At 39.8% G+C, this 23792-nt stretch overlaps 1 protein-coding gene across 1 annotated transcript in view; it reads left to right on the forward strand.

Annotated features, from left to right (window-relative positions):
• The window catches only part of PTPRR (protein tyrosine phosphatase receptor type R), a 126281-nt gene that overhangs the window by 58446 nt on the left and 44043 nt on the right, over window positions 1-23792 (forward strand). The window contains exons 3-5 of the mRNA XM_083858726.1: window positions 1401-1556; window positions 9112-9222; window positions 13351-13613. Coding sequence (XP_083714852.1) covers window positions 1401-1556; window positions 9112-9222; window positions 13351-13613 — 530 coding nt within the window. The remainder of the gene's footprint in view (window positions 1-1400; window positions 1557-9111; window positions 9223-13350; window positions 13614-23792) is intronic.

Raw genomic sequence — 23792 nt, forward strand, 5'->3', positions numbered from 1 at the left:
TGTGTGCCATTAACTTGGTATTTCCCGTGTCTCCTTAACCTTTCCAGTACATCATCCTGCCATAAAGGTCCTTTAATGGGATAGAGAAACTCATAAACAGAGGAGGCACAAAACACTGGGAATGCTGCCTACCCACCAAGCCTTGCTTGGTCCCTGTGCCCTGCAAGCAGCAGCAGTCCCCTTCCCAAGTCAGAGACCAAGTACAGCCACAGCCTCAAGTCAGTTTCTTCAGCTCACACCAGTGGTCACTGTCCTTACCATTCTTATTGAGCAGATAGACCAGCAGCTCATTTGAGAGCGCAGAGGACAGATTTAGGGCAACCATGTTTGAAAGAGTTCCTTTTTGTGAAGCTCTATTTTGCATGCCAGGAGTATCTTATGCAAAGAGTATTTTATGCAAAGGTATTTTAAGAATAGCAAAATATGTCTTTTTCTTCACTTCAGTAGAGATAATGATGCACATTCAAGGTGATGGGAAGGAGGCTGGGGAAATCAGGATTACCCCAGTTTGAACTGATCTCTCCCACCCCATAGTGATGAATAGCAAATGACCAGACTGGTGAGGTTCTTGCCTGCCCAGGCAGTAATGCAAGGAGCAGCTCCATGCCTAACTTACATATGCAGTATCCCCCAGATCTGGACTCTACTCCACAGTGTCAGCTATGTTGGCCATAGCCCTGGGGAGCCAGGGTTTCTACATCCTGTTTGGACATCAGAGCTGTCTTGTGTGCTGTTCAAGTCTATCACAACAGAGAAATTCTCTTTCCTTTTGCTACCTTGAAACAGAGTGGGCATCACTGACATTTCTAGGCTGCTAAGGACTCCATCAAAGACACCAGGGCAAGAATGAATAGATAGGGAAATGGATATTCTCAGGTTACCATTAAGTGTTAACAACTTTTAATTTTGTTGGACCATATTAAGTTGCACTGCAGTCAACTAAAAGGACTTTATTGTGGTATGTGTCTGCAATGTGTTGACAAGGGGCTAGAAAGTAATGGCCAAATATCATGGCATTATACTAAGCATTTCTATTTCAGCTCAGCTCAGATGAACTATCTGCCAAAATCCCTGCTGGCACATTGCCATTGACCCCATCCCATGGCTCCTCCTATCAGTGTGTTACATTGATTTTTTAATGATACTAGACTCAGGAAAAGTCTGCCTTGTCAATATTGATTGAGACAAAGCACACATGCCCACGTTTAGGATTTGCATTTTCTTCCACAGTCTTCTGGGATTTACAGAGACAGGCAAAAGGTATGCTGTCTTCACAGAGCAGGTAGCAACCTTTATATTCCATGCTTTTGTCTTTGGAATTATTGTTGCAATCTACAGACAGCAGAGATTATCTAATGTCAGACCTCTCCTATGATTTTGCGCCTTTTTTTTTTCCCTAGGGGAAGAAAAACTGTGTGGAATTGTTTGTGTCGCCACTGAACAGGAAGCCAGGAATTTCTGAGGCACTCCCATCTGAAGAAGTGCTACGTTCCCTTAATATCAACATTTTGCATCAGAGTTTATCCCAGTTTGGAATAACAGAGGTCTCTCCTGAGGTTGGTTATAAATTTTCTTACCTATATTATTGCAATATAGATTAGGCACTTACATCCTTGGTAGTTTTCTGGATGAGGTTCTCAAGCAGGAGGCAGAAAATGTATAGGCCTCTGAGAGAGCATCGCTACTATAAGTCAATTATCATAGAATCCTAGAATAGGCTGGCTTGGAAAAGACTTTAAAGATCACCTAGTTCCAACCCCTCTGCCATGGACTGTTGTACCTTCCACTAGACCAGAGTGCTCAGAGCCCCATCCAACTAGCTCTGTTAAGTTACGTTAGTAGTCCTTTATTAGCACTATTTATTTATTTATTTATTTACTCTTTAATATCTGGGTCCTCCTTGCACAGATGAGCTACCAGTGAAATCAGAGTTTAGATCCTAAGAAGGCACTAATTGCCTTAAAGGAAATGGGCATAAGAAATTCCAGTCTAATTATGGGGGTAGGCAGATACAACAATTTCAAAAGAGAGATAAATGGAATGGATATTAGGTGTCACCATTACTACCCATGTAACTTTTGTCTGACATGATTTTGAAAAACTGAATCTGTACATTCCAGCCATGCTTCTTTTTATTTTCAGGATTGGCAAGACATTTATTTTCTTTACGTGCTCCAAAAAGAGCGTAAAAATAAAACTTGTAGCTCTTATTTGTATGACTTCATCCATTTTTTTTTGAAAGAAAAACAAAAAACCCATTTCAAAGTAGAGATTTCATTGTCATTTCCACAGCTTGTCTGAGACATTATCAGTGAGACGGACATGTAATTCTGGGCTGCCCATTTAAACTGTGCCCAGAAAATGAAAGAAAGCAAAAGCCTTAAGGGCAAAAAGCCAGTGAGCTCATGGTCATGGCCACATCACACTGCATTTTATTTAGTGTCTTACCTGAGGCCCTTATGTACATATAAAGACCCTCAGAATACAATTCAGGGCCAAATCCCTTCAATCCTGTTGTCAAGAATGAAGATTTTCAGTGGAAACTCCCAATTTGGCAGAGGAGGTGTCCATGTCCAAAAAAGTGAGAAAAAAATTAAATACCCTGATGAGCTGTGTTTCTCCCTATGGGTAAAAAGTTCCTGGAGTTTTTTATATCCAAAGCTATGTTTGAGATATTGCTATTTGAGCCATTGGGCTGTTATGCCTACCTGTATTTCTACTGATTAGAAATAGTTTTGCTCGTTTTAAGAATTCTAAGAATCTAGATATCTTTTTTACAAAAAATGAAATATAAAACAAGGCAAGATTGTGTTCTACTACAGCAACCTGCCACACTATCAAAATTCAGATTCTCAGGTTTTAGCTGTTCTAATACAAAATATAGCAAAGCAGTGGTTTCCAAATGTCAAATCAAGTCTTTATATCACCCATCAGCAATCTGAGCGAAGCTTCCTTTAGGCCAGAATTTCCTTTGTATCTGAGGCACATGAGTCTGACGGTTGGGATAGAGACAATTATCTATTCCTAGTACTTCAGTTGCAAACAACACTTCAGGTAGACATGGGGCAAGAACTTATATGAATAATAGATGAACAGAGAAATGTCATCAAGCTATGAAGAGATGCTGGAAAAAAGCCAAGCATTGAACTCAAGAGCTCATCTTGAGTTAGATACATTGCAAAATTCTGAAGTACTCAGATATTTGTATTTTCTTTCTGGAAAAAATATAGATAATCATTTAAACAGTCTAACTGTAATGCTCTTGGAAACACAAGAGATTATTTTAATATTTCAATTGATAGCAGATTATACAGCTAAGGCACTGATCCTGAAAAATAATGCAGCTTTATATTAATAAGTATTCCTTGCGAATCTCAATAAATAGTTCACAGGCATAAGACTACACAGAAAACAACATCTAAAAATCAGCAACATATAATCCTTACTTGGTCAGCTACTAATCACTTATTTTCCCTCAGCTTGCTCTAAGAAGAAGTTGTTCCAAACAAAGCAACAGCAAACCAAAACAAAATAAGCAAACCTTTGAAGGAAAGTATAGTTATACAAAGCATTACATAGCTTTGACCTATTATTTTACCCATTGTAAAATGTTGTGTGTGTGTACTCCTGAGCGATCAATCCTGCTTAAATCATGAGCTAAAATTGTACATTCTTCTACAAAAGTATGCTTCACAACCAGTATTGCATGTGCATTGTATGCATATCTGTGCACAAAGGAAGCATTACTCTCCTCTTTCTAGGTGGGTGGATGACACAGAGGTGATAGGGCTGGAATTTGTCTCCTTTGTCAGCAGTATTTCAGTAAGAGCTGCCTAAGGCTTGAAAGTCTGCTGGCTCTCTCTCTCTCTCTCTACAGTAAACAGAAAGAGATATGTTTGACTGGCAGTTCTTCCTATCCGTGAGACACCTCTCCTGAGATTGCTTAGTTGGCCTTTTTCAACAAGGTTTAGTGTAAACTAAACCTCCAAAGGGTTAATGCTGTGGGAGATTAGCCTGTCCAAAGAAATTTTACCAAGATTACGTAGGAAAACCCACATGGAAAACTGCTCTGCTCATAGTCTCAGCCTGTACTATACCATGAACAGCAAAAGTCCCAGTGGATGTCAGTACCTGAACTACATTTCCATTCATTTCAGAAATAATTTGCTTGTTCACATCTGCTGATTAATTGATCACTGGCTGATCTATTTTCAAGTAAATTGCCTGTCTCAAAACTCTGTCCCAGTTTCTAATACTGCAGCAGCTGAAAGAGCAATTTCCCCATATGTTTTTGCTGTAGGAACCTCTAGAATGCTTTTACTGCCTGGTGTAGAATAAGATTGCACCAGTGGGGATGTGTAAATTTAAAGGAATCCTTGCCACTTCAGAGGTCCAGGACAATATCTATACCTTTCATATCTCCTTGATTTTCCAATTGCTTATTGTAGTTGTAGCATTTGTTCTTCTATTGTGGTCTAAAGTTTGTGTCTGAAGTGGGATTTCAGATTGAGTTCTGCACCATGGGATGTACCACAGTCAGGAGCAGACTTCTCCAGAACAAAGTACCAAACTGATGCTTGATGGTAGAACTAAATTCAGTGACTTAGACTGTCTGTGTTATTATGGTGTGGGAATCCTGGCTTCCTAATGTTTTTAAATTGCTTGGATTAAAATAAAATACTACTGGATTTCAGAATTTACTAGAAGAGAACTTGAAGTGGTTTTGAATGACAAAAATAACTGAAGTTACAGTAAATAAAATAAGGGTTACTATGTTTTGAGAACTAAGCTAGCTGCCAGCTGGAAATGTGTCACTGAAGGAGCAATTTCCAGAGTTCATACAAATATTATGCAATCCCAAAATGTAGCATTAGAAATCCTTGCACAAAGAGGTTGCCTTTGAAGTATGTGATATTAACATATTAGAGAAGAAATCAAAGGAAGCAATCATGCACTTAGAGTATACAGAAACTGTAAGTTGCTGTAAGGACAAGTGATCAAAACCATTATCTTAGAAATTACAATAGCCTGGATTGACAGAGGCACCTGGGAACAAAGCAGAGCACAAGGACATGCTGCTGTGATCAGGCAAGGCAGCTGCAGTGTAACACCTGCACGGTGGCACCCAGAGCACCCAACAGGAGTCCTGCAGGCTGTCAGTGAGGATGTGGAATCACAGCACTTCATCACACATGTGCCTAAGGTAGAGCTTTTGGGGAGACTTTGTAATGAGAGCCTGGTTAAGTGGCTATTATCCAGTGTCCTGGGAGCCTGAGAGGTCACATATTCCTACTTGTTTTCACTGGGGGTGGAAGTAATTTCTTGGCAGAGTTTCCTAATGTGCTAACATAGTTAAAATAGCAGAAAAAACAAAGCTATTAAGTGTGAACTTCCATGAACTCTTTTTGATCTCGAGTTCTACCCCCAGCTGCCTGAAAGCTTTCCTCTGAGCTCAGAACTACAGCTTGCTATGCTCTCATTAGTGTTCCAACCCAAGAGACTGATTGGGGTTAACTGACCCAATTTGCAAATTCACCTGTTTTCCACTGAAAATTTACCTTTTCTGGCAGGTCCTGATACTGCAGCAGAATCTTTCAGTCACAGATTTTACAGTGACTACTTCAGGTCAATGTCTCTCTTGTTATAAAAGCTGGCTGCTCATTTTTCTTGCTTGCAGAAATACTCCACTATTTTTCCATAACAAGACCAGAAAAGCCAGAGTGGATTTTTAGTGTCTTTAAAAAAGTTTAGAAAAATTGTTTAGAAAAAACACATTTGTTCCAGTTCAGCATATATCCTTGTGTGCAGGCACTCTTCAGTAAAATTAGTGATTGAATGGCATTGTAAGAATATATTTGATTCTTCTGCCCATTGAATTATGCTGAATTCAAAGTTTAAATTAACCTAGCTCATTCTGCCTGAAAAACTGGTCTTATTGGAGACTCATTAGGGAATGGAAATACTAGGAAGTTATACCTTCTTCCCTGTTTGCTCTAAGATCTTATGCTCCCTAAGCTACTGGAATTCCTTTGCCATTCCATCTGCTCTGATATTCCCCCACCTTTATTAGCTGCAGATCTTTGCAAATTAGTCTGAGTATGTCCTCCAGCCTATTCTTCAAAAACTATCTGAAGGACAAGAATCCTCATGTTTTTGCCTTGCATTTGGCTGTCCTATTAGCTTTTTTCCTGGGCGTCAGCAATTTGTAGTGAGCGTGGCAGTTGCTATCCCTCTTATCAGTTTTCCCAGACAAAGGAACAAAGTTCTGAATGAGCAGCATTGACGTTTGGAAAAGCAATTCCTTATCGTGGGTGTGAGATGACTCAGTTACTGGAGGTCACAGCTTCTTCTGTCATTAGCAAGCAGCTTAAGCAATGATTTTGCTCTCTACCAATTAGATCTGGGAGAAAGATTTCCTTGAGTAGGTGAAGGTACTACTGAAGTGTTTCAAAATGGTGTGTCAAGTAAGTTTAAGTTGTGGTATACTTTTTTTACCCTTTTTACAGCATTTGTTGATGTGCTTTGAACATTGTTGTTAGAAAAACAAATCAGGCAAAGACATATCCTGAACACACATAGCACTAGACAGACATCATAGAGATTCATTCTCTGAAAGTCTTCTCTTTTATTCTCTTCACTCTGTTATGTATATGAAGTCTATTATAAAATATTTGAAAAGTTTTGTGACATTAATGAATTAAAGTTTATTTAAGTCTCTCATGCACTGTGACTAAAAATCCTCTTAGCTCTTCATTTACTTTTTAGTGTATTTGTCCTTTCAGTAAAGAGGTATTAAACCACCCCATTTACTCACAAAAAGTCAGCGTGGCCAATTCTTCTTTAACTCTTGCTTTTTATCTAAATTTCCTCCCGAGAGATATGAAACACTGGAGAGACATCAGGTAACCCACTCAGGGTCAAACATTGAGTTTATAGCTAATAGGCCACAGCTGCAGCTGCTGCTGTCACCATGGGATTCCCATGGAACTCAACAGGAGCAGTCTTGGATGTGGAGCAGCTGCAGGTTTGGGCTCTGAGCCAGTATTGGGACCCAAGTCCTGTGCCATGAGCACAGCAGAATGACCCTCCTGTGCTGAGGTAGCAGGTTACGCAGAGAGCTGTACCCCACTACAGAGGCAACAGTGTTTAAATATGTCTAGGAAGAATTTTTGCAGAAATATTTGGCAAGATTTCCAGCTTCTCTTTGAAAGCCCTGGGTTTAAGTTGCTCATTAAACATCAAACTGACGCTTAATAAGCCTGTTTAAACTGTCAATACCTGCAGTATTTTAAAGTCGAGACCATGAAATGATGCATGATTACACACACACACACAAATATACTAATATTACAAGATTTGTTTCTGTAGTTGTGCTGAAGGATTTCCATTCTGGTCCCCAGGACTGTTACTTCCAAAGAAAACTCTTCTTTATTATGCTTTCAGTTTTGAAGCTGTCAACTCTCAGTTACACACAAGCATTTCTTCAAGCAAGTCAGTAAATTAGACACGCTACCAAATTCCTCTCTAAATGTTTGCAGTTTATGGCAGTTGTATCTGTGAATTGTCTTGCATTGTCCTGACTCTTTTCAAAACAAGCAGGGCATAATCTTGTGGTGAAAGGAGCACCGTGAAAACTATATCAAGATGCAGCACCCAGCATTTTTGTCAGTTTGTTCTCTACCTCAGGCCATGATCTCCCATTCCTCAGGAAGCTTTCCCATATTATTTCATCACCATGCAGACTTTCTGTGTTTGGGAGGCTGAAGAGGCTTGGGTTTGGGGCATTTTGCCTTTTTGGAAGACAAAGTTGGCTTGTTACATTAGCTGTGCAAAAGAGCAGGCTAATGGGTGGCTAAGCAGACCCTGGGGCATGATGTACCCATGTAAAGTGTTAGAGCGTCCCTGCAGTTATACAGGCCCATTGAGCAGCCACTCGTTTTATGGAGGAACTCCTTCCTCTGTGATAAACTGCCAGTCTTCTAACACAACATCCCAAGAGGAAAAAAGGCCACATTGGGATGGGAAGACAACTTAGTAGTTGAATGAGAGATTTATTTAAAGCCATTAGAGAATTTCAGTGAGAGGGATACATGAAGAGCTTGACCATTTACAATGGAAACCAGAATTTCAGAAAGGTAGTTTTACTCAGTCTGAGAACTGTACTGAAAAGACACAATTGAGAAAATAAAAGCGAGTACCTGAAAATTGGAAAGGCAATGTCTACTGAACTGTGGTTCCAGAAACATCAGACAACATACTTTATTATAATTAATATTTTGCAGTTAGACCGAGGTACATGTACTTTGTTTCTGCTACAAAATCTCTATTTGAAAACATAGTGAAATTCTGGTAATTTAATAGTCCAACCAAGTCCCAGTGCTGCAGTAAAGACAAAAATAAATGCTTTTACAATCATTATTATTTCATAATCCCCAGGAGTTCCCCAGGAATTCTGGAAATTTTAGTGTGCACAGCTGTTTCAGAAATGTTCTATCAGCAGGAAGCCAAAAATAATGAAATTAAGCATAATCAGAATTTTATAGATAGATCATGAGATTATTTTCCACAAAATCAATATTTTTACATATGTGTTTGTAATCTAGAGGTGACAGTGTGAGGGCTCCCCAGCTCATGAAGGCAAACCAGCAAGCCACCTGCTCTTTGCTCCGTACCAGGTGTAAACACTGGGAAGGCTGGGCTCTGTCTGCTGAGGCTGGAGATAAGCACTGGGAAGAGAAAGGCAGGGCGAGCGCTTCCCAAAGCCCATGTGGGAGCTCAGCCCTTTGACCTGACGAGCCAGGTGGTTTCCAAGAAAGGTGCTGGGTCTTGTTTGCTTTACCTTCAAGCAGCCTGTGCGGGCTGGTGGAGAATTCTCTGGGCAGGAATGAGGGCCGGAGATCCCCGCGCGGTGCTGGGAGCGCGGGTGGCCGCGCTCCATGGACTGGGCGCAGGCAAGGGGTGCCGATAGCAGTGCTCAAAGTCATGCCGTGTGCTGTGCAATTGCAGTGCTGACAAAGCTGAGCAGAGTGATTAATGCCCAATGAGAGCTATTTAATCTGCACATGACACTCTGTAACTTTTTTTCTCTTTCTGTTTCATTTCTTAAAAAAGAAAAATGTATTGCAAGGCCAGCATGAAGCAGACAAAATCTGGAGCAAAGAAGGATTTTATGCAGTTGTCATATTTCTCAGCATCTTTGTCATTCTAGTGACTTGTTTAATGGTAAGTCTCCCTTTTACCTTTATTTTGTTTTTTATTTTTCTTATTCTGAAGGATAGGGTCATTCTTTACATTTTTTACATGAGAGGTGTGTTCTCAAGTCTATTAGAAACTCAATTCCAAGGTAAAAACTGGTCACTCTCATAATGCTGGGAAACCAAAGGCTGAAGAATCACATTTCTTGTATTTTGAGTTGAATGAAGAATGTAACTAGAAGAAAGCTGAAGAAATAAATAATAGGTTCTTAAATCTACAGGGTAACTGTGTAGGGACATGAGTGATGACTTCTCAACCTTCTTAGGTCCCAGGATCTCTGAAGTCCTCTTACCTGCCTTTATTTCAGTTTTATTGGATAGTAGACACCACATTGATAGAATGCTGTCAGTGCACAGTTGTTACAGTGTGTGTTGGTATTTGTGTATGAAATACACAAGTTTTAAACTGAAATAACTAGTAAGTACATGAAGGAGTAATCATATTTTTGAGCAACTTTGCCATTCACATTGTATGAGTTCAGTGGCCAAGTTTCTGAGCATTAGGCACAATTCTAATATGTTGAATATGAGATGTGCAATGGTCACACAGAAAATGAACAACACTACACCATTGCTGACTTCTGTGGGGTAATTTTTGTCCAATGTTGTATCTTATATGTTTTCCTTCTTAAAATTGTGTGATACTTCTATGGTGCACACATAGAAGTGTTAACTGAATTCTCTGACAATTATCAACGTTTATGAACACACAGTAAGTACCTTGGAGTCTTTGGAGATATTTTGCTCTCAAACACATTTAATTTTTTTTAACCTCTTACAACTTTAAGATGGAAAGCACGTTTAATCTCAAGTTATTTAAAAATGTTCACATTTATACAAATGTTCACAAAAATTTATAACAAAATGTTATTTAATCTTTTAAAGTCTCCTGAAGATGTGAAAAGCACTTATTTTATCCTTATTTTATCACAGGAAATTGTTGCTGTATTTAATTTCTACTTTCTTGTCTCCATCTCTCCATGCCATTTCACTCAAAAGGAGGAGGGTAACTAGAAATCTCTTCTTCTCTACTCTCTATTTTGGAGAAGAGAATACTGACTATTTAACTGGAAGGGTAAAGAAAATGCTGGCTGTTCTCATCCTGGTACCACACAATATTTTCATTAATGATCTGGAAAGCATCAACAGTATTGGAAATTGTAAGCATTCTGTATGACAGTAGCAGAACTTCAAATATTCTTAGGGTGTCAGAGAAAAGATGGGAAAGAACAAGAATTCTGTTTGGCAGGGATGAGAGCTCTAATCATGTGCATCAATATAATGTAGGAAATATGTGGCAAAACAAGAGTTCTGTAGGAAAAGTTCCAGCAGTATCACAGAATAAGAATATATCACATAATAAGAATATCACAGAATATAAGCAGATAAGCAACATCAATGTTGCAAAAAATACACTTCTTACCCTGGGATATATAAATGAGGATATGATCTCTAAGATATGAATTCAGCTCCTCCACTATGGTAAGTTGTAGTATCATTCTTACTAATTTTCTATTGTTTCTCTCTACCACATTTATGAAAAATTTCAAGCAGTTATAGGAGGAATGAGATGAAGAGTGATCAGAGACACAGAGGACATTAAATAATTTGGTGTATTTGTGACAGGGAAAGGAGCAAGAAGAAACATGATAGTTCTCAAACATGGAAAGATTTCAAAGGCTGTCATAAGGAAGAAGATAATACTTTCCCCATTGGGAACTGGAAAACACAAAAAAATTTCACAGGATGATTTGCCTGACTCATTAGAAAGATCTTTGCTATCGGATGTGTCACCAGACCCTGGATTGCATTGCTTGGGGAAGCATGGGAGTTTTCACCCATTAATGTTTTAGGCAAACATCTGTCACAAACAGTTTGGGTGTAGCTGATATGAAGTTAGGGCAGAGGTCAATACTAGTAGACTCCTTGAATTCCTTCCAAATGGAATTGCTATTATGCTGTGGTCTTTTCTGCAGGCATTCCCCTTTCTGTTCCTCCCAAATCCGACCTGTATCTTTATGTGTGCTACTGTTTAAACTGTGCAAATGGACACTGTCTCAGATTTTGCTAGGACCTGATAATACATGGGATATGTGCAATCTGTAAAACTAACAAACAACTCATGCTGTTTTTTATTCCATTTAATGTGTGTCAGAGTAACAGATTGTGTTGGTCACTATATATTTTTGGCCATTTCTGGCATTTTTACTTTACTTAGAATTCATTAAAATTGTTATAGCCCTGTAACACTTTCTGATACATATATAACACTTCTCTGAGGAAAAGTGTTAGTGCTTAGATCAAAAGTTGTTTGATAGATTTTTTTAAAAATTTCTGCTAGGGTCACACTATGTTGTTTTTTTTTTCCCTTGGGTCTAATAATAGATTATTAAATAGTATATGAAATAATATTTGTCCTCATTTTAGAAGTCAGAACCATAATTCCTTGGGTCCCCAAGAAGGGAAACTATGTCAAAGCATATTAGTGACAAGAAGGTATGGTGAGCATTGTCACAGCCATGAATATCTGAGCTATTTATCTGCTAGTTATCAGAAACAAATTAGATTAAAGCACTCACTGGAGGAAAAGGTGGTTAAAATATTTCAAATCCCTCTTTTATCTTTACTGGTACCAGTGCCTGGCTTCAAAGTAGGGCTAGTTTTTCTGCAAAATTATGGCAAAGAGATCTTATCCATGCATTTCTAAACCCTTCAGAATGAACAGATAGTTTACCTAGCAACATCTTGTTTAATGTGTGTATTGCTAATGACATTAGGTCAGTTCCCAGCTAAACCTCTAATGCTGATCCTTGAACAAACAAACCCATCAGATATATCCAGTCATCACTGGAAAGCTATGGAGTGATAAATCTATATGTAGTGCTAGTGGGGCAACTGCTATCAAAGAGCTTCTGACTTGCAGAGAAAAAAATGCTCTGGTCTAAGTTTTGTCTTACTCAAGGATCCAAATTAAATGCTTTACAGGAACAGATAAAGCAAAGTGGAAGGTACAAGGATATCTGCAGTCACCTTCAAAAAACTGTGTAATGCCTTCCATCTCCACGTGCAATATTTACAATTCTCATAAATTTCATAGCTTGTAGGGAATGTTTTAAAAATGGAACAGCTATGACTCTGAAATTGCTTTTTTACATTGCCCTCCAAAGAAATAAGATGTGTTAAATAGGTGTAACATGGATACATGTAACAAGGGTAATGTCACTCTGGAGTGACATGACTGAGAACAAGCTACCTGCCTGCCCTCACCAAGTTGTGGTTCATCACTACCAGTGTAGAGTTTGATGGAAGAAGATCAGTACTTCTGCATTTGTTGCACATATCAGATGTCCACATTTATGAGCAATAGGTGGACAGATAATCCTAGTAGTACAGTGTGTTCAGTTGTCAATTTCTTGGTGATTGTAAAGCACGCTTTTCTGAACAGATGGTTAAATGACTTCATAGGCCACTCATCACTTCAGCTTTATTTCAGAACAGTTAATGTTTCTCTGAGGTATTGGAGCCTATCCCTACCTGGAGAAGTATTTCAGAGTAATAGCAGCCTGCTATTACCAAAGTCACCTAGTCAAGTTACTCAGTTCAACCATCAGCTCCATGCCAGATGAGTAAGAGTTTTTAAGAACATCTGCTCTAAAACAAATTGAGGCTGTTGTAATTAGAGACTTGTATCTGGCTAAGTCATAAACATCTATTTATTTTGTGCCATTGTCTCTTTTGTGTTAAAATGCTTAAAATTTCTTCTACAGTTACTCTATTTGTCAGTATTTCCTTCTTCACAATGTCTTCTGTAACTAATTTCCATTCTGTATTGTTTGCTCTTTTACCTGCTTCAGGTATTACAAACAAGTTCTGACTCACAGTGAGAACTGTTAAAATCCCTACTGCCCATGTGTACACTCTGCAGTTTATGTAATGGAAATATTTATCTTGTTGTGGGAAATGCTGTGTAACACAACTTGTGACTTACCTTCTAGGAATGAATGCCACGTATAGCAATCTTATTCAGCATTTCCAATACCTTCCTTGCCTTATTTACCAGGCAATTGAGAGGAAGCTGTCCTCTTTATTTCTGTAGGTTCTGTACAGATTAAAGGAGAAGATCCAGTTGTCACTAAGGCAAGAAAAGGAAAAGAAGCAGGAGATCCACCTCTCACCCCTTCCTCTGCAGACATCTCAGACTGAGTATAAGACCACCAACAGCATGGTCCAGCCTCAACAGGCTCCAAAGGTTATCAATGTTGTAGTGGACGCACAAGGACAATGTGTTCCTGAGCTCAAACCTCCCCTGTGTGCCAGTCCATCTCCTTTCAGAATGAAACCTGTGGGACTCCAGGAAAGGTAGGATGGTGCCTGGTGTGCTCAGGATTTATTCTACTTTTTTATACTTACACTTCATGGTTTCATATGTTTCTCTTCTGTCAATGAATAGGAGACTTTGCCATATGGATATCTGAGAAGTGGGATTGTGGTGTGTTAACATCTATCTCACAGGCATTCTCTCCTTTCCTTTTCTTCACATGTGACCAAAGATTCAGGTCATATAAAAATGCTCAGGTTTGGGCTGAGATTAACTTCATTAGTGGCATTCTTTTTTTGCTGATTATATTCTTACCATTTCTAACAATTACTCCAAAGAAATATTTCTTCCATTTTTCATTGATTTTTGCCTGTTTTGATTCTGGAGACCCTGTAAGAGAGTCCAAGAGCTGGTTATGTATTGTCAGCAAAAGACATTCTCATTCTCAGAGAGTTCCTAGCACTTGGAAAATGCAGAAATATTTACAGCAACCGAATGTGTTTAGCAATCCTGTGCAGTATTTCTGTTATCACCTTTAGAGAAATTTTCTTCTTAAATGCAGCTTTCCATGATGGTCAGGATATAGTGCAAAGTCAACAGGCTTTACAAAAAGGAAGAAGTGATGAGTAATGAAACCAACTCCTGTGTGCAGTTCCTCAGAAATACTTGGGCACCAAACCCTGCCAGTCAATGTACCTTTCAAAAACTGGGCCAGTGCTCTTTTTATAAAACTAGTTATTCTTCCCACAGGAGAATGCACATTGACATCTGTCTCTCCTCTGTTAGAAACCTGTATAATTTCTTGTCTGATGGCTGCAGGCTGCTTTCATAAAGCATCAGTGCTCTGAATAGCTCACATAGCATGCAGCTGTGCAGCTGAACTCTCCTGCCCCAGCACAGACGATAAATGAAAGAACAGATGCCGTGTGGAGACCAAGCAGAGCCTCGTCTGTGAGGACTCTCAGCTGAGCTGTAACCCTGATTCAGCTTGAACCATGGGGATTTCAATGACAGAGATTTTATCAATGGATTTATGACAGACAGAGCTCGGGGAGGGGGATTGATTCTTCTGTGAGTAAAAGAGGCTTAAAGGCAGAGCTGTCATAAAATATGTAGTGATATCACTGCAGAAAAAAAAAGGAATGAAGGAAGCAAGTAAATACATTTTGATAGTTTCTCTCGTTCCACAAGACCCTAAAATAAAGCCCACAAGCATGGGAATCACATAGCTAGTTTATAATACTTAGTACCTAACATAGCATATGCAATAGTTGAGAGGGATCAAGGGAAAGGAATTTTTAGAGGAATTTTCTACTTAAGGAGAAGAAACTTTTCCATTTCTCAAACAAAGATAGTAAAAACAATTGATTTAGGATATTAATTTCCACCACAGATAGGAACTCTGCATTTAATTCTCCTAAACCTAATTGCATCCTTTGGAAGGACAAAGTTCTGAGTCAGGTATGACAAAATGGAGAGCTGAGACACAAAGAGAAAATGAAACCTGATGTTTGACCAAATAAACCAGACATTTATGTTATGACTAAGGAAAAAGAAGTTGAAGGAATTAAGCACTTCAGTTTCCACTGTAAAAGAGCACTAATAGACCATTGTGAAAAAGTGAAATCCACTGTGATAACATCCTATTGTGCAGTTCTTTTTGTCATGTTTAACACAGTTAGACTCTATCAGCCCAAGTCCACTCCTAAGAAATGGTGGTTTAAGTTCATTTCAAGCTCAGTGTACAAAAGTCTGAGGACATGAGGGAGAGAACTTTAGGGAATAGTTTACCTTCTGTTCCTCTGACATAAGCAGCTATTATTATGTATATTTCTTATTTATTTACCATAACCTTCACTATGAAAATATTTGTAGGCATTCTAACACTCAGCAGTGTTGGAAGCAAAAATAATAAAGTGCTGACACATTCTATCCCAGATTTTATCTAGTGACAAGGTAAGCGGTCAGTTTAAAACTCCTCTCCACCTTTCTGCCCCTAAAAACCTTTACACTAGGCAGCCTTGGGCCATCCTCATTACATGTGGGAGAAGTGGACCTTACAGCATGGATCTGCACACTGCAAGGAGCAGCAAACCATGCTCAAAACAGTCTCCTGGCAGCTCTTCTTCTGTTACTATGGAATGAATCAAGCCTGGAAGTCCCATCCTGCTCATGGCACAGCTTTGGGGCACCCTTTCAATAATTTTTGCTATGCTGATTTTGGTTTCTGCCAGAGAAGAAGCTCTTGGCAGACTAGAGTGGATATGGGGGCTCCTTGACAAACTTAGCATGGAGATTCCTTTGGTCACATGGGCTGATAGTGGTTCCTGAGCAGTATTTTCTAACTATCCAGACTACTCCCTGGTTTGATTCCTTAAGAGTGATCTGTAATCATGAAATGCCTTGTAGGATCCAGCCCAAACTGTCCCTGGTTTGAGCCATGGTTCTTTGATTTCTCTTTGAGCAGATAGTGAACTGTGCATAGCCATCTAGGTGGGAAGTTTGTGACAATCTCTCTGAAGGATGGGACAGAAAAGTTGGATAATGCAGCCTAGTGATCTAGTTGAAGATGTCCCTGCTGCGGGGGGGGGGGGGGGGGGGGTTCGATTAGATAACCTTAAAACCTTCTAGACCAAACTATTCCATGATTCTATGCCTGCCTCTCAAGCTCTCTTTGCTTTGCACACTAGGTGCTGCTTCAAGGAACATACTCTTGACAGACAAGGGGTAATGATTTTAAACTAAAGGAGGGTAGATTTAGATTAGATATAAGGAAGAAGTTTTTTTGCAATGAGAATGAAATACTGGCACAATGTGCCCAGAGAGGTGGCAGATGCCCCACCCCTGGAAACATTCATGGTCAGGTTGGTGAGGGCTCTGAGCAACCTGATCTAATTGAAGCTGTCTCTGCCGATGGCAGGGGAATTGGGACTACATGACCTTTAAAGGTCCCTGCCATCCCAAACTATTCTGTGATTCTATGATCTAAATGCAAAAATATAGTGGAACTGAGTTTTCACAAAGCACTACATTAGCTTCTGGCTCCCTGAACTTTTCAATTTTTATTTGAAATAGCACTGGTCAGTACAGAGGCAAGCAAATTGTTAATGGACCACTGTGTATGGATAAAAATATTTCTGGGAGTTTGTCCAGCTTCTTAAAGCATATTGTGCTTCTGAATACTAGAGCCAAGTCCATGAACATATTTTTTCTGTGTATCTGGAAATGCTCTTACTCAGCTATTTCTGTAAGACACAGATTATTTGCACTATCAAATGTGTGGGATGCCGCAGTTTTTATGGCACACAGGCAGTAGCGGCGGTGCCCGGCGCCTCGCTGGATGCGGCTGTGCGAGAGTGACACCTAGAGCCGGCAGGCAGCACTGGTGTCCCTTAGCTGCAGCTCTTGGAGCAGGGGAGGGGTCACACTCTCAGGATGCTGACTGGCCCGGGGCCGCAGGAGGCGATGCTGCTCTCGTGCCCCGCTCTCATGAGAGCCCAGCTGGAGTGCTGCATTCAGCCCCAGCGCCTCCAACGCGAGGAGGATGTTGAGGTGTAAGAGCCAGGAAGGCCATGAAAATGGTCGGATGGCTGGAGCGCCTCTCCTTGTGAGGATGGGCTGAGGGAGTTGGGGTTATTCAGGCTGGAAAAGAGAAGGCTCTGGGGAGACCTTGTTGCAGCCTTTCAATATTTGAAGGGACATATGAAAAAGATGGAGACAAACTTTCTCTTAGGGGGTGTTGCAATAGGACAAGGGGTAATGGCTGCAAACTGAAGGAGGCAAGATTTAGATTAGATGTGAGGAAGAAGTTTTTGAACATTTGAGGTCAGGTTGAATGGGGCTCTAAACAACCTATTCTAATTGAAACTGTCCTTATCCATGGAAAGTGAGTGGGACTAAATGACTTTTAAGGGTCTTTTCCAACTTAAACTATTCTCTGATTCTATGATTTGCCTAGATGCTGATCAGGGATGTGTGCTCACATGCAGCATGTAGTTTGAAAAGGAGTGGCACAGTGGTGGCCAAGAGCGGAGGGTGGACTGAAGGTGTGGAGGTGAGAGGGCTGTCAGAAAAAACAGGCACTGACCCCTTTCTATTACAATTGCTGTGGCAGGCAAGTGAAGAGCTATTTCTTCACAGCCTCTGCATTCTCTGTATGGTTCAGCACAGAATGCTTTGAAGTTGCTCTCTTTTTGTGTGTTCACAACTGGTGCTCCTTTGCAGCAAAGACCTTCTCCACTGGTGACCCACACTGTTCTGTTACTGACCAGAGGAGCTGCTCTCTTGTGGATGTCTTTGGTGATGGACTGTCACAACATCACAGTGCCGACCCTGACTTTTGGATGTAAATGATTGTTTTTTCTTCTGTGAGCGCATCTATGAATATTGCATCAGTGTTTACTTTTCTACTTAGGCTTTTATAGGTTTATATGAATAATATATACTTTTTCCTTCAGCAGAGTAATATTCCATTTGTTGGCCCAAAATTCATCTTGATATGAATGGTCCCAGCCAAAAGCAGAATCTAGTGAAGTGGAATGTGGTATTTTCGATTTCATTCTGACATGGCAAGCATTGAAAATTCTTAGTAAAATCAGTGAGTTGTTAAATCACAATCATGGTAGACATAAATATTGCCACACTAGCACAGTATTATAACTAGATTTATATTTTCTGTGGCCACTGCAGCTGTGAGTTTCAGTTCCAGTGTTATTTGTGACTTAAACAACTGCATTTCAACTAACTAGTGGACAATATGAGGTTTGTTCAGATTAGTTACCATGCAAAGATGATAACTTTTCAAAGAAAAGAAAATGTGGAAAATGTTTCTTCTACTGTGTGTTGTAAACAAACAGTGCTTTGGAAAATTTTCTCAAGCATTTGTGTTCCATTCTAGCCACAAAGACCTAAAACTGGCTATTATATTTTAATAATCAGACAGAAAAAACACAGCTCTGTGTTTTCTTAGTCTGTTACGTATTTGTCAGAAGATTATTCTGTCTAAAAGGAAGAGCTCATGTTCACAAATCAGGATGCCAGGGCTTTACAGGACTCTTATTCAGAACAGATAGTATTTTACATGTGTCTTGTGCTGATTTTTTTTCTCTGCAAATATACACAAGAGAGTGAGGATGACAATAGAAAAAAAAGTTTGGCAAATAAAGCAATAAGTCAGCAAATAAATGAAATAATAAACCATTTTTTAAAATTAAATAGAATAACTACGCAATGGTATGGAGGCACAGCTGAGACACAGGAAAGTAGAAGATAGTCTGTGAAAGGGAAGAGCCAGCAAGAGTAAAACTTGGAGGGGAGAGGTCTGCTCACAGGCATCATTCAACAGAATGTGCAACCAAGTCTGCAACCTCTACAGAAAATCAGTAGGCATCAGAATAGCAAACAGTACAGAGGCAATCACCTGAATCAATCAATTATTGCTCTCTCACCCAGTGAGATTTCTCTTAACCTCCTGAAGATCCTTGTAAACTGGCAGCAGAATTTTTTCTCCAGTTCTAAGAATTATTCAGTAAACATACAGTGAGTATAGCTCCCTGTAAGTGTAATGAAATAAAAGTTAATAGAATGTGCATTATAATGCTAAGTGCTCATCACTGTCTGCTTCCTTGCAACATGAGAAAGAGAGATATTCTAGTAGGAAAGAAAGACAATATATTTTTTTATAATCTAAAAAAAGAAATTCACATAACCCATAGGAGTCTATGGAACTCAGTGCCAAAAAATAAAATTTTAAACAGGGATGTATTAGCAAAAGGTGCACACACAAATAATGAGAGCAATTATTATTCCCTTTCTGTCTTCAGCACCCTTCTTCAGAAACATCTTGTATTTTACACCTTTACAAAGAAAATCTTGTATAATTTGGGCTTCAGATTTGGAGATGGAAAAAATGGCTCTTAATATCAATATCAAAGGCAAAACTATTCTCTTTTATTAGTCATTCTGCATAGACACACAAATTATTAAACTATAGCTTCAGCCTCTTAGGCAATTTCTGTACACTGTAAATTGCCACCTGGATGACAAATACTCTGGATGACAAATACCACAAAAGCTAACTCTAATACCTGTTTTCTTCATTTTAGAAAGGCAGTATTCATTAAAATGAATCATTATCTTAACAATACAGTGTACTGAATAAAACCTCATAAGAAACATTAGAGCCAGGGTAAAGAACCTGATGTGCTGTTTTCTTCATTAATATAACCTCAGCTGCACCTCAGGATATCACTGTTCAACTACATCTCTGCTCTAATAGATGAGAAAAATATCCAGTAATTCTGTCTGTCTCTGTTCTGATTTTTAGATCACAGACCACAATTGCTGCAAATACATTTATGGTGTTGCTGATCCATTATAATTTTACAAAACCATGAGTGAGTAATAATTTCAAGTAACACTCAGAGGGTAGCACCTTGCAGTTGGGCTACTGTAAACATGCCAGATTTTGTAGTTTATTGCACAAACATGAGGACTTAATATATTTACAGGAAGGGGCCTTGGATTTCCTGGCTAAAATACAGTAGCTGTGCATAGATTTGGAGGATAGATTTTCCCTATTGTGTGGCACTGAATATGCTTTCTGCATTCTTAATTTAAATCATAGGGATTGTTTTAGTAAAATGTCAGTGTAATTGTTTGAAGCAAAGCTATGTGCCAACACAAAATAACAAGCTGTGGAATAGTTTTATAGTGATATCCTATCAGAAGGAATTTGCAAAGCACCAGGGACCAGTAAACTGAGTTTGAGGTGGGAGGCAGGAGTTTTTGTGCTCTGATCTATCTCTTCTACAAACTCCTTGGAGCACGTTGGGGATGGCACATAAATCTCCAGACATATTCCTAACCACTGGATTGAGGATGGTTGGATGTTGTGTCCTTCTGAAGAGATGTAGCGAAGATGAGAACCTTAATCTGAGGTGCAGTAAAAGTCCTACTTGCTACTATTTGTTCACATAATTTAAGAAGAGCGAGAGGATACAACCCCTCCTCACACACACACACAGTTTCTGAAAGACCTAAGAATACATTTCTCTCATTTGGCACCTATATTCCATCCTGGTCTGTGAGATCATAGAATCATAAAATGGCTTGGGTTGGAAAGGATTTTGAAGAAGATCTAGTTCCAGCTCCACTGCCAAGAGCAGGGACACTTACCACTTGGTCAAGGAGCTCAAAACCCCATCTAACCTGACTATGAACAGCTCCAGGAGTGGGGCATCCACTTATAAATCCAATATACGCAGATACAGCACTAAGGCTGTGTAGTAGAGATTGGTTTGTGTCCATACTGCTAGGCTCTCTTTGCCTCCAGAGAAGCAGGGACTGGATGCAGACTGCCTCCTGGAAATGGTTTGTGCATGTGCTTGTTCCCAAACTGTAGATTGCTTTGGAGTGCTCTTGTTGTCAAAGGCTAAAAACAAACCAGGACTGCAATGATTGATATGTAGCACAGTCATTCAGTGCCTGGGATTGTTTTCCTGGAACTGTGATTTTTTTTCAAAATGTAGCTTGCACATGAAGTGTGCAGTGGGTGTAGCAGCTGATACAAGGGCAGCAATCCTGATTGTAGGCAGTTGCTTATGGCCTATTAGGTAATTGTCTTTTCAGTGCAGGGTCTCCCTGAAGACCTGCATTGTGGCTTCCCTCCTCAGGCCATCTCAACTAGCTGGAAAGCCACAACGATTGCTGGCACCTGCAGTCTGGGTGAAGCGTAAAGGCAAGGGCTGTAAACCTGGGCTACTGAGGTGGGAGAAACTACTCTAAGTAATGGGGAACATGAGATGGGATCCAGCTTTGAGTGTCTCCTGCTCAATGCCTGAGAGGTCTGTGTTGGCACGTGAATTCATCGCTAGAGAAAGAATAATGCTATGCCTCTAACCTGCATTTATGGAACATTTCTGTGAGTGCACAGCAACTCTAAAAACTTTCTGCAAGTGCCAGATCTTTGAGTGCATGAACGTCTCTACTGTCCAGCCCATTACAGACATCTTTGCTTATCTGCAGTGTAGGAAGAGGGCAGGAATGTGAATTGTCCCCTTTCTCTGGAGAGGAAGTGAACTCAGTCACCAGCCTAACAAAGACCCTCTAAAACCCATATTTTAACCTTTTGACTCCTGACTGGTTGAGAAGCTGTTTGGGTTGTGTTTAGAGCTCTTTGAAGCAAAACTCTATGGGAGTTGTCTAAATAAATAAATGCAAATAACAATGTACCATTGCCCAAACTGACACCCACAGCCCATTTCTGTGTGTCTGTGGTGCATCTTAAGATTACTTCAGATTAGTGTGGGTAGATGGTAGGTTTCATTCCTATTTCCATCTCTGCTTTGAATTGTCTCGCATCTCTTTTCTCTTCCTTTGGGAAGAAATAAGCTTTCCAAAGCACATGACTCTCACTTTTGGGAGTGGTTAATTTCAAGCAAATTAAGCTACCTTTGTTTAGAGAAATTCTTCTGATGCAGCTTCATGACCCTCTGCTCTCATGTACAGGGGAATGCTCCATTTAGCATAGGCAGTCTATGCCTACCCTTGGTTTTGCCTTTACTGTCCTCTGAGGTTTAGTCAGGAATTTTATAATAATTTTATTGTATTCCCAGGTCTCTTATCTGGCGTTTATTCTTGTTACTCCAGTTGCTACTGGTTTTAGCTTGTACACAGGAAACCGCAGTGCCAATCAGTGTCGTTCCCAAGGTGACAGGAAACCCTATTTGGTCGGATGTTGATTGTGCTTGTCTTTACGGCTCCACCCATCACATTTTCTTCCTTTTTGGCTTAAGTTAAGACAAATTAATCAGTGGCTGCCATCTGGTAGACAGTTTTGGTGGGTTTGCAGTGATTTGTCCAGCTATCCTTTGAAAAGTCACACAAGGGAAAATATCCATGTTAATATTTAAGTGCTTCTTGAGCCTGGAATTTACAGGGACCGGTTTTGCCCTGAGCACATGAGTAATTTGAGTTGTGTGAGTGATCCCCTTGTCTTTTTCAGCAGCAGTTTTGGGTCTTTAAGTGCTGTTTGGGGATCAGAGGGTTAAACTCTGATGCAGCTTTCCAGTGACTGATTTCCTCAGCTTCTCTCTGCGTCTAATTTGTTTCTGTGTTAGACCATCCAGGCATAGTTTCAGTGACTGCTTCACCAGCTGTCCTAATGTGCAGGCAGAGTGGGACATCTGGGAAAGTGAGGAGGTGCACATTAGCTGGACTTGAATGCTCTGAGCATCTCATCTCAGCCCTTAGCAGGATGTGTCCATCTGTGGCATTTGCAACCTAATATATCACCTTTTCACAGTGGTAGGTTGGAAGTGCTGTGCTAAGGGACAAAGGCACTAGCTTCTTCATGAGATTGGTTTGTAAGCAGGAAGTATCTCCTGAGCCCTTGACTAGTACCCACAAGTACTGGTTTCAGCAAAACAATGTACAAGGAAGCATCCATATCAGATATACAGAGTTATGATATTTAGAAAGAAGGTTGATTTTTCATATTTGGTGTTTGTATAGAAAAGTCTCCTTGAGTGTCCCCATTAATGTCTGAAAAAGACTAATGCTTCAAATTAAAACAAAAATATTCACCTTTCCTCTTGTTTTGGAAGACATTTATCTCTGTTCATGACATTTCTTTTACAGGGCAGCCTAAAGCTGAAGTAAGTTCAGTTCTCCTTAATTTAAAATGTTAGGAACAGACAGAGAAAGCATCAAAATGCCTCCAAAACTGCAATGTAAGATATCAGAGTATTTCTTTCAATTGCAAGAAGCCATGTGCTGAGGAGTGCTTACATCCAGCTTATCTTGTAGCCATCAGTTAACAGTCCAGGCCATGAATCCCTTATTTGAGTGCAATCATAACTGATTTTATTTCTATGCAGTGCTAGGAGAACTCTTAAAAATATGAGAGTTGACAAATTATACTACTTCTTTTATGAAAAATCCAGTTCTGGATATTCAGCAGAGATCTCCTCCATAGTCAGAGCTAGAATGTACAGAAAGCTTAACATTGTTAGCTAGCAGAAATATCTCCTGTTTGCACATACACCTTTGCTCAAAGTATACTGCATGTAAATCTGTGGGCTGGAGTATTTCTCAGCTCTTGCTGGAAATTCTCTTTAGCATTCTCTCAGTACCTGAGAGGCTTGGTCACAGATCAGGATCCTTTTGTGCAAGACTCCATATGTACAGAAAAATGCAATTTTCCTCTATCCAAGATACTT

Source organism: Zosterops lateralis (genome assembly GCF_965231275.1).
Source record: "Zosterops lateralis genome assembly, chromosome: 4".
Lineage (NCBI taxonomy): Eukaryota > Metazoa > Chordata > Aves > Passeriformes > Zosteropidae > Zosterops > Zosterops lateralis.